This window comes from Canis lupus, chromosome 38 (assembly GCF_011100685.1).
Source record: "Canis lupus familiaris isolate Mischka breed German Shepherd chromosome 38, alternate assembly UU_Cfam_GSD_1.0, whole genome shotgun sequence".
Classification (NCBI taxonomy): Eukaryota; Metazoa; Chordata; class Mammalia; order Carnivora; family Canidae; genus Canis; species Canis lupus.
In genome coordinates this window covers 11761222-11773885 of record NC_049259.1, presented here as the reverse complement: position 1 = coordinate 11773885, position 12664 = coordinate 11761222, and the positions used below count along the sequence as shown (strand labels likewise).

The following is a 12664-nucleotide window of genomic DNA, read 5'->3' as shown; positions in this document are numbered from 1 at the left end:
CTCATTGCTCTCTGGCCCTTACTCACTAAGCCTGGCTGCACTAGCCTTCTTGAGAATCCAGCCTCAGGGACTTTGCACTTCTTTTTCCCAGAGCATCCCCGCCCCCCCCCCCCCCCCCCCCCCCCCCACATCTTCACATGATGGCCTCCTTCTTGCCATTAGCATTCCAGTTTGATTATCAACTCCTGAGAGCATCTTCTGGACAATTCAAGCATTCTCAGTTATATTGCTGTATCTTACATAGTTTATATTATAGATTATTTCCTTTCTAACACATACCACCTATTCATTTGTGTTTGTTTATTTACTGTTTCTCCCCACCCAGATATCAACTCCAGCCTCGTTCACTGTTGTATCCCCAACTCATAGTACAGTGTCTGGCACATAGAATGGCTCAGTAAATATCTACTGAATTAATGGATGGTTAAGTAACCTCACTTGGTTAACTATACTGTTATTTTCAAAAATGTTAATCATAATTGGTAATTATGATCTTAGCTTACTCTAGCAACTTATTGTGGAGGATGTATGTGTTTCCAATGTCATATCAATAGGGTATGGTTATTATTTTAGTTAAAACATAATGGAATTTCACCGTCTTTACGTGTTTGGAGCAGTATGGAAAGTATGTGAATATTTTTTGCCTCCGTGTAACACATAATAGTGTTAAAACATGATAAGTGCCAACAGAGATGGATGCCATGATATTTGTGGTAATTCCCACCATCTCACTTTGAGGCTGCTCTTCATAGAAACAGCCAGTCCCTGCAGGGCTCTACTATAGTCCCAGAGCAGGATGTCAACTGCTTGGAAGATGTGCCCAGGTTCTCCTTCAATGGTCTTATGTAGAAAAGTTCAAAGAGTTTGGGGTTTTACATCATGTGCCTGTATTGGAGAGCCAACTCTACCACTTCCAAGTTGCAGAAACTTCCCTGTGTCTCTTTCCTCATGCACACCAGTGACAATAATAATATCAATCTGATAGGATTGTTGGGAGGATGAAATAAATTAGTACATATAATACACTTATAAAAGTGCAAGTGCTCAGTGAACCTATCAACTACTTTTATGTATCCTCATGAGAGCCAGATGGAACGGAGTTCTTATTTTCTCTCAGGAAGCACAGATAGAGGCAATAAAAAGTAGTATGTGATAAATTCCAAATTCTTATTATCACTAAAATTAAATTGGGACTAATTCTAGAATTTCACACTAATGTTGAAGCCAATTTTCCCTCCCTCATATTCATATTTATTGAGTAGCTTTAAAGAGCAAGGCAGTGTGCTAAGCAGTAGTAACAGAAGACACCCATGTCTAGCAAAGAAAATGTCTTATAATTTCTTCACATCTCTGAATTTCAAAAGTACCAGTAGAAAGGAAGACAATGTCTTGTTGTACCCTTCTTCCCCTGGGTCCCAGAATTCAATTAAAATCATGTTCCATCTTGCCTGATCCAAAGTGTTTTAGATGAAAGGAACCTGGAATGCAGGAGCTATATCTGTAGAAGTGTAACTACAATACATCCAGTAAAGTATCATGCAAACAGAGATGCTGAAAAAGTTCATTTGATGATAAAAGAAAATCAGATAGATAGAGAGTTAAATAGCTACACAGAGCTTTTCAGCAAGCTATTCCTTTATGACTATAGCCTGCAGGACTGCTCATGAAATAAAATAATCTTGTAATCATGTAACTTCAGATTTATTGCCTTCTCTTTTTAGCCATGGGTCTCTCTAACCACAATTCTGGCAAAGTCCAGTTTGGCATATTGCTATTCAAACGTATTCGAAACCCACGACGGGCTACCCTTTAAAAAGGCATTAATGTAAGTGCCATGGGAAAATATACTCCAAGGTTGTAGATGAATTGATATGATTTCCTTGATTGTATCTTTTTATTTATGAGGCATAATTTATGAGCAGTGGAGAACAAACTGCAATGAGTGATGACTAACTACAGCCAAAGTCATAAATCAGGAGCAGTGAAAGAAGTGGTGATTTTGATCGAATCTATTGAATTAGCTGTTGGCCTTAGCCAATACAGGTATTGGAAAGACCTTTTTAATATCTATTTGTCCCCCTCATGGGAATGTGATAACAATATCATTACATGCCCCTAGGAAACAAATAATTTAATTGTTTGTTAACATGCAACCTATTTACTTATTAACTACTGGCATGGCCATTCATGTCAGGCTTTTGTTTATTTCTGATGTGAATTGTCACAAAAATATATTCACATTCTCTAGTTTAATAAAGAATGATGTTGCTTCCCTCGTGCTGTTCAATATGAATATGTCATAAATTTTGTTGAAATGCTTTTGTATTATCAAGAATTGCCAGTATTCCACAAGGGAAGCATGTTACAAAACATCGCAGAAGTTACATAGAACTCAAAAATGCCTCTATATCTTAATCCTTTGAGAGTAACAGTTATAATACAATTCTTATAAGCAGCGTGGAAAAAGAACAAAATCTCAAATTGCTCCAAGGGCAAGGACAGTCACTGTCACTTATATTAGAAGTCAACAGATTAGGGGTTTTCTGTTAAAGATCACTGGCTAAATTTGGTTATTCCTGCATTCCATTTTTGTATGGAAAATAAGAGTGAATACAAGAATAAATAGACATCAATTAGATGCTAACAGAATAAGCAGCATCACTAAACTGTTCCCTTGGCTTTAACAAGACTTGTAGCATGATGATATCTTAGCCTAAAGAATCAAAAAATATTTTTACACTTAAGGATATTTTTAAAATGATATGATAAAGGAAAAACACATCAGGAAATCCCTAGAGATTTACATTAAGAATTTGTCTTTGCATTAAGACTACACTTGGAAAATATCAGTCCTAGGGAATGTTTCTTCAGAAAGCTACAAAGCACTAAAGCTTTATGTGAGGAAAAAGCACTAATCTTTACAGTTAAGTGTAGAAATTGGACTAAAGAATAATTAGCACAGTGATGTAAGCACCCAGTGGGCTACCACTCTGGGAGAATTTTCAGATCTATCTCCCCTTCCCCTGTCCTCCACAGAGTCATGTCTCTTTTACAAAAATGATTACAAATGCTTCTGTTCACAAATTCTTGCTTCCCTTCTGGAATCAAGTTAAAAGGAGAAATGTGTAGAGAGGAATTGGGAGCATTTAGAATAATATACTACAAGGGAAAAATGGATGCAACAAGTTCTAGAAATATCATGATTTCAAGAAATTTATACCTGGACTGAAAACTAGCTAGCAAATAGTCGTTCTACAAAGTTAATGAACTCTGGTTCTGTTTAGAACCATGACCACTGTAATGAACTCTATGATGATTATTGGCAGCTGTAACATCTTCAAACAGATACATGCTTCATGCTTTTTTGAATGACTAAAGGTAATGACAAAGAAAATGCAGAGTACAACTCTAAACAGACGTCAGTTGAATAGAAATTTAAAATGTATAACACCTGTTCTGTACCTGGTTCTACAGAAAATAGCCTTCTGTGTTTCTCACACAATCTTGGAAATGTGTTGGAAAGGCAGGTTCCAAGGTCCTTTCGCCACAAATTCTGATATAGGTATCCAAAATGATTTTGATGATCATAGCCAAGAAACACTTTTTGACAAAGACTCCTTTGGTGGAAGAATCTAGGAGGCAGTTTTAACCAGAGAAGAGACGATTAAACCCATCTTTTCCACAGCAGTGGGATTTTGGCAGCTTGGTGGCAGATGTTGACACTTTAGGTAATGGGAATTTTTTGAGGCCAAATATGGTCATTAGTCCTGGGAGGGTGGGGAGTAGTAAATAAAAGAACAATTTCATTTCTTTAATGGACGATAACATAAAGATGGTAATAGTCACTAGTTAGGTTTTTTAAAATTAGATTGAAAACAGAAATATGAACAGAAATTAATCTATTTTTCTAGTCAGTTATAGAATTTATGGTTAAATGGTTTTAGTGATTTTGTTTTTATCCAAATAGTCAATCTATGTTTTCTATGACATCTTCTTATATTATAACTCTTGTCATGGTTGCAACCGAAGCCTTAGAGAAGAAAACACCCCAACTCAGCCAGTCCCAATTTGTTCTTGTTTGTAACAGCTCTTCACTGGGAGGTTCCTAACTCTTAAAGTTATTATTGTGTGTGTGTGTGTGTGTGTGTATGTGTGTGTGCAAGTGTTCACTAAACACAAATAATTGTTTTAGTGAGAAGTTTAATCATTTTTTTTATTATAAAAGAATAAAGATGTTCAGCTGGATAATGTAGGAATAAGGATATTCTAAATAAATTAAAAATTAGGAGTATCCTTGATTTTTGTCATTTTGCCTTGAAATTCATAAGCTTTGCTGGCTCCCACACCATTAATATGTCCCTTCTTTTCTGTGAGCAGCCCACACAAAAAAAAAAGCCCACATTTTTGTACCCAATGATCGCAACCAGAAATTGTGGGACATAAACCAGATGGATTGGCTTGTCGGTTAGGTGAAAGGTAGGTAAATAGGTGGTGATGGATGGATGGATTAGAGAGGTGACAAATAGAAAAAATAGAGATAGATACAGTAGGCAACTCCATATTCACAAGACATTTTATTTCTTGATTCTTACATTGTTTCATTAAAAGATCAGATCATATTGCTCAAAATTTGCCATGCAAGATCTCTGCTTCTTTCTCCACCCTACAAAGATGGATCCAAATATTGGGGTCACTGTTTCACAGTAGAAATCATAAGCATATGTTAGCATTTTTTTTTATTTACTTATTTATTTTAAAGATAGAGTGCACGAGTGGGAGGGGCAGAGGGAGAGGAAATCCCAAGCAGACTCCACACGGAATGTGGAGCCTGACTCCGGGCTCAATCTCATGACCCTGAGATCTTACCCTGAGCCAAAACAGAGTCAGCCATTCAGCCACTGAGCCACCCAGGCACCCCTCTGTGAGCGTTTTTATTCTGAACCCTGAACTTCTATACTTAAGTTCCTTTGTGTCTTGCTTCACTGGGCATAGGCAGAAATCCACAGCAATTTTTGGGTAAAGGACTTTTTAACCTCAATAAACAAAGAGGATACCAATGACAGGTTCTTTTTTACATTTTCCTCTGGTAGTTTGGTGTAATAGAAACACTGCCTTGTGGGACAAGTTTTGTGAAATCCATAATTCTTCATTATTTCAGTCAGCTTTCTCTTCATTGTAACTGCTTTCATTTCCAGAGTAGCTCATGTAAATAGGCTGATCCTGCTTTGCATAAACACGTTGATTTATATGAATGCTATTTTGATCTCAAATTGATTGAATACTAAAAAGAAAGACTAAGAAAAAGAGCACTATATTATGAAGGTCTCCCTTCAAAGACAAAAGACACTAAGTCCTACATACATTCCCAGTTAGTGATGAAGAATTTACAATTGCCTCGTTTTCAGAACAGAACATTTCCAGAAATACAGGGAATCACTATAATACTGACGCTCAAATATTTTAAAATACCATAGATTAAATCACATTTTGGAAATAGGACTTGACCCAGTAAAAATTCATCTAACACAGGGGGATGTGGGATGAAGTTTTTATCTCACAACACCAGCTTAATAGTATTCATTATACTCCATCTATATTGAAAGTGAAAGCAAAAATGAATGTTCATAATCTGGGGCCAGACCTGTGCTAAGCACTTTCTATAGATTTTACTTATTTCTTTTTTTTTTCAACGTTCCCTACCTGCACTGTTACTGTCTCCTATTGGTGCTCAGTAATTAATTGGCAACTTGCTGAATTTTTATTTTATTACACCTACTTTTTTATTTTCCTCGTTTTCTTTCCCATCCATTGTGGCCTCTATTAAAATTCTATATGCCCTTTATTTAATTAAATAAAGAGGTCATTAGTCTGAGGTGGCTCTAGTGCTTTGAAGGCCTACATAAACAAACCAAAGTCTAAGCTGGTAAATGCTTCAAGATTACAAAAATCAAAACACTAAGAACAACCAATCTTATATAGCCAATAGGCTTTGAACTATAGCCAACAAATAATTTCCTTTCTTTGCTTCTGCACATTCCCTATGTAAGGCTCTCCTCTGGTTCCTGTCCGCCAAGTGCTCATAACCACTTCCAGTTTGGTGCTGCCCCATCAGAATTGTATTTTTGCTCAAATAAACTCTTAAAATTTTTAATACTCCTCAGTTTATCTCTTAACACCCTAAATCACTAACCAAAGCCCCACTCTTGGCAAAGAATTTGATATTAATAAGTATCCCTTATTTTGCTCCCCTTCCCCCAAGAATATTTTCTTTTCAAACTTTGTCACTCTCTTTGTAATAAAAAATGTTCTTCCCTACCTCCTGGAAAGATATTTGCATTAAAGAGATTAGTCTGGATGTCCATCAACAGATGAATGGATAAAGAAATGTAATATATATATATATATATATACACATACATATATATTCATCAAATGTAATATATATACATATATTCATCAAATGTCTATATATAAAATATATATCTCTTGATATATATATATATTTCTTTTGATATATATTTTTATATATATCAAAAGAAATCTTGCCATTTGCAGTAACTTGGATGGAACCAGAGTGTATTATGCTAAGTGAAATAAGTCAGAGAAAGATGAATACCATATGATTTCGTTCATATATGGAATTTAAGAAATAAAACAGATGAACATAGGGGGAGGGAAGGAAAAATAAAATAAGATGAAAACAGGGAGGCAAACTATAAGAGAAGCTTAACTCTAGGAAACCAACCGAGGGTTGCTGGAGGGGGGATGGGGTAACTGCATGACAAGCATTCAGGAGAGCCATGATGTAATGAGCATTGGGTGTTATATGCAACTGAGGAATCACTAAATTCTACAACTGAAACTGATAATACATCATATGTGAGCTAAATTAAACTTTAAAATTAAATAATGAAATAAAATAAGACCAGATTGCTTTTACAAGAAGTTTTTTAAAAGATCTTTGCAAATAAATAATTACCTAAGTGTAAAAAAAAAAAAAAAAAAAAAAAAAAAAGGTTGGTCTGTAGCTGACTGAGAGGCCAGAGACTCGCTTATCAGCTCTGAAAGCTTTCACCAAAAACCTCCAACCTACTATTCCCATGCCAAGTGACCTTGGCCACTTCAGAGGAGACTAGAAGAGCAGCCCAGTGGCAGTATGGTTTCCATGAAGTGGTTCTCCCATTGCTGAGACAGTGCGCTCTCCCTACTTCCCTGTGCCTATGAAAATAACCCCCCCCTCCCCCAACACACACAATGGAGACAACCGGGACCCATGTATCCATCCTCACAGGCTAACTTAACCTACTCCAGAACTGCAGATATTTGTCTATGGACGAGCCATTTCATTTTCATGATCCTTGGTATCTTCCTGCTGCGTCTGGATGACATACCGAATCAAAAGCATGGTTTATGTGAAAGAGCAATAATAGAGTTTATTGAAGAGCAGAATTCTCATCTCAGCTCTTGTAACTTCCATCACCAAGAGAGTGACATTTCCGGAGCCTCAATTTTCTCACGGGTAGAGGGGGCTGAGCACGCATTCTGCAGCCACCCTACGAAGTTGTGTTGTCAGGACCAAGATAAGACCTGTTAAAGTGTTTTGTAAATTGTAGGGTTTATACAAATGTGCGTGATTATTATGCACCTGGTGAGACAAAGTGTCAGAGCTCTAAAGAGGGCAGGTTCTGCTCTGTAAGGACGTTAGTTGTCTCTTAAAAATGGGGCTTCTGGCAATCCTATCAGCAAGGGGCTGGAGATTTGCATTTGACAGCGATCTGAGAGCAGTTCAACATCAGAAATTTTACTTTTCCAAAGGAAACCACTAAAAAAAAGGGGGGGGGGGACAAGGAAACACTGATGGAAGTTGGGCCTAACTACTAAAAGTCTCTCCAATATTTATTCTCTGGAAGATATTATTGATGCAAAAGTAAAGCAAAAACTAAGCTTTCACTGCAGAGTATTTCACTATAGTCTGTTTCTAAGCATCTCATATTTTAAATGTTCTGCATGCTTTTTAAACCTGGAACGGGTGTGCTATAGAATTAAACAAGTTTTACAGACTTTAAAAGCTCAGGACAAATATATATATATATATATATATATATATATATATATATATATATAATTTTATACATATAGTATAAGACAGTGAATGAGAAAGAAAATTTCCTGAAGTTGGATTTGCACAACATGAAAGCTTACTAAGGAATACTCTCACTCCTAAACACGCAGACGGTCTTCTTGTATTGCCATTTAGATCTATCATTCTGATTGATCACTGTGTAGTTGGCTGTTATTGGGCCTAATTTAACCCTATACACTCACACATCCATCTACTCTGTCTATTGTACCTGACATTCTACAAATTACTTACTCATGCAAATGACGACCTAAGGCAACCTTTTAGGATATTCGTGTTTAATTATACAAATGGTTCTTGATAAATAAGATTATATATCCTTCCATATGTTTATCCCCTCCTTGATGAAAGGAAAATTTAATTTTCATGCAGATTTGGTGGGGACGGTGTTTAAGAATTGCTGAGTTTTATGTAGTCTGCAGATCCATTCAGGTTGCAGAAGCTGACAAAATCACTCTACACCCCACACAGAGACAACGAGTTTTTCATTAGGCTTGAACCAGCCTGCTGCATTCTGAAATGAGGGCTCCTCATCAGCCCCCATGTGACCAGGGTTCACATGGTCAAAGGCAAAAAAAGAGGAAGGACCTGCTCTCCTCTGTGATTACAAAGTTGCGAGATCCAAGTTTATCTCATTCTGTTGTGTTTGGTTGCTTTTGGTTGCCAACATTTCTTTCAGCCTGAAGTTATCTTGCTTTTAAGTAGTCTTATTGATTTCTCTTTGAAGGTTTGGGCAGTGAATTCAGCAGGAAAAGCCCCCAGTACTTGGGCATGGTGTAGAACTGGGCCCGCCCCCCCAGAAGGTCTCGGAGCACCCAAGTTCCATGCAGTCTCTTCCACCCATGCAGTGGTCAACATCAGCGCCCCTGAGAAGCCCAATGGAATAATCAATATTTACAGGTTGTTCTCCAACACCAGCGGGGTGGAGACAGTGGTGAGTAGCAGAGTAGTACTCTGTGCAAAAATCCAGGACTGGTTTATTCTTTAAAAATAAACTACAGTGCCCTGGCCTTTTCTTCTATTTGTCCATGATGAACTTAGTACAAAGATCTATCTGAGAGACATTGTGTTAGGAAACATACAGAAAACATGTGAATATTCAGGGAAAGAAGTCTAGAGGTATCAAAGACTCCACAAACATATGGAACCTAAGACTTTAGCAACAATTAATTTAATTAGAAAAAGCACATCAAGTAATGGCATACAGTAAAGGATTGACATGAGGCCATTGTCAGTGGTGTAAATGTTAATATGAGAAAGAAAAAAATGGAGCAAAGACTATCCTCAGAATCCCTGTTTTGGCATGAGCAAATCTCTAATGACACATTGAAAACTCAGTCTTTCTTTTGGTGACTTCAAGAAAGTTTCAGCACCTTGAGAGTGCGCAGAAGGGCTTGGCCAGCACAACTCTTGATCTGCTGTTTGTGTGTTGGCACATTTGGGGCACACGAGAGAAACACAATGGACAGTTTAGAGAAATCATCTTTCACGCTGAGTTTTAGTGAAGCCACCTGCTGAAGTGACCCTAATAACTACACCAGTTCCTACATTATTTATACATAGAGCCTGAGAGCCAGTGGGGTGAAGCCTCTTCTCTGTGGTACAGTATGTACCATTCTCACATTCTCAGGAGTAAGTGTAGGTTACAACACTTTATTCACAAAAAAACCTTATGGAGAAGTAAGATCCTACTATGACATTATAAATTATTTAGACCAATTTAGGGAACAGTTTGAGTAAGTGTGGAGAAATCCTTTGAGGCCAGAGTTCCAGGTATCAAAACACAATTTCAAAAGACAATTTGCAAGGAAAGAGTTCTCATATTGAATGTTAAAGGGATATTAGCATATTTCTACAGGGCTTTGTATTCAATAAATATAGATGATGTAAATACAATCAACCCTTGATTATCCACGGTTATAAGATGATAATATTAATAAACTAAAATAATTTATATTTGGAGTGCATTGTATGCATTTTTTAAAATAGTAGATAACTCTTAATTATATGTTGCTTATGTGAGTATAAAAATTTATTTTCCAGTTTCTGAACTCTTTCATTACAGAGTTCTTAATAAAATCCCAATGAGATTCTTAAAAATGCTCTAAATAAGCCAGAAAGTTTATAATACAACAAAGATGGTTGAGAAAAAGACTATGTTTCATATACACCAATACCCTCAGGGGAAGAGTTGGACTCTCCAGCTCTTAAATATTAAACATAAATTATTTAAAAAATAACATACAAATATATAGGATATATATTTCAAGCTCTTAAATACTTACTCTAACATGGATTTGAGGGGGTTTTTTGGCCCAAGAGACACATGCAGGTAACAATGGACCTTCATGAATATTGAGAAATATAATTCAAATATAGATTTTGTTTTTTGAAAAGGCATTATTCTGAGGGTCGTAGAATTTAATCAGTATTTTGTGTGTTTCTGTTGGTGGAAATGTAAACTGGTGCAGCCACTCTAGAAAACAGTATGGAGGTTCCTCAAAAAGTTAAAAATAGAGCTACCCAGGGTTCAGCAATTGCATTACTAGGTATTTACCCAAAGGATACAAAAAAACTAATTTGAAGGGACACATGCAGCCCAATATTTATAACAGCATTATCTATAATAGCTAAATTATGGAAAGAGGAACATCTGAGTGGCTCAGTGGTTAAGTATCTGCCTTTAGCTCAGAGCATGATCCCGGGGTCCTGGGATTGAGTCCCACATCGGGCTCCCTGCAGGGAGCCTGCTTCTCCCTCTATGTCTCTCCCTCTCTCTGTGTGTCTCTGATTAATGGATAAAGAAGATGTAATACATATGTGTGTGTGTGTGTGTGTGTGTGTATATATATATATATACACACACACACATATACAATGGAATTGATTCAGCCATAAAAAAGAATGAAATTTTGCCATTGGCAATGACATGGATGGACCTAGAGAGTATTATGCAAAGTGGAATAAGTCAGTTAGAAAAAGACAAATACCATATGATTTCACTCATATGTGGAATTTAAGAAACATAAGGGAAAGAAGGAGAGGCAAACCAAGAAACAGACTCTTAATTATAAATTTTATTTGTTTATTTGAGAGAGACAGAGAAAGCAAGCCTGAGCAGGGGAGCGGCAGAGGGAGAGAGACAAGCAGACTCCCTGCCGAGAGGAAGCTTGATGTGGGGCTTGATCCCAGGACCCCGGGATCATGACCTGAGCCGAAGGCAGACACTTAACCAACTGAGCCACCTGGGTGCCTCCAGACTTTTAGTGATAGAGAACAAACTCCTAGAGAGGAAGTGGATGGGAGGATGGGTTAAATAGGTGATGGGGATCAAGGGGTGCACTTCCTGTGATGCGCACCAGGCATTGTATGGAGGTGGTGAATCACTAAATTGTACACCTGAAACTAATATGACACTGTCTGTTGACTAACTGGAATTTAAATAAAAATTGTAAAATATATATATTTTGCTGGGTGTCTGACTTGATCAAGTTTTGGCTCAAGTCATGATCAGGATCGTGAAGTCAAGCCCTGCCTAAGGCTCTGTGCGCAGTGTGAAGTCCGCTTGGGATTCTGTCTCCCTCTCGCTCTCCCTCTGCCCCTCTTTCTTACGCACTCTCTCTGTCTCTCTCAAATAAATCTTTAAAAAATATATACATATTGCCTGTTTTATGCCATATTCTAGTATCTATGGGGATAAACAATATTGTGCCTTATGATTTCTATCCTGTTACCTCAGACACCTAACTATAATGTCATTACATTTTTTTGCACAATTAAGTTATGCCTCACCAAGGAGATTGTCAATTCCTTGAGGGTAAATGCTATACTAAATGCTCTGGTGCCTCTCCCAGGGGATGGAGCATGGCATTCCCTTTATAAGAGGTGGGATACATGACGAACATTTAAGAGTTGTCTGTGAGCTGGGACCCTGCCTCACGTAGTGTTTTCTGTCTTCCTACAGCTGTCTGAAGGCACGGCTACCCAGCAGACTCTTCACGGCCTACAGCCCTTCACCACGTACTCCATTGGGGTGGAAGCCTGCACTTGCTTCAATTGTTGCAGCAAAGGGCCAACGGCAGAGCTGAGAACTCATCCAGCTCCATCCTCGGGACTGTCCTCTCCCCAAATCCAGATGCTGTCCTCAAGGACAGCTTCCTTCCAGTGGAGCCCACCCCTGTTGCCCAATGGTGTCATTCAAAGGTAGTGGGCCAGACAAAAGGATGAACACGCCAAAATAAGACATGCGCACAGACTTGTAGCTACCCAGCACTACCTAAGGAAGACTTGTTTCTTAAGCAAATACCTATGGCAAAATAGACAAGTAAATTGATTTGAGCTGTAATGTTCCCTACAAAGTGCTTAAATCATAAAATCAACTAAATAGAAAAACGAACAACCAAATTGCCCTTAAATAGGAAAGATGGTGCAATGTGTTTGCATTCATTGAAAGAATAGACTCCTCCTCGTGGTTCCCTGGAATTATTCATTCTATAGGCCTCAGCTGGAACATAGGAAGCATCT

At 37.6% G+C, this 12664-nt stretch overlaps 1 protein-coding gene across 1 annotated transcript in view; it reads left to right on the top strand.

Moving 5' to 3' along the window:
* Window positions 1–12664, top strand: part of USH2A (usherin) — a 702892-nt gene that overhangs the window by 668444 nt on the left and 21784 nt on the right. Inside the window, 2 exon segments of the mRNA XM_038586435.1 lie at window positions 8868–9074; window positions 12105–12343. Coding sequence (XP_038442363.1) covers window positions 8868–9074; window positions 12105–12343 — 446 coding nt within the window.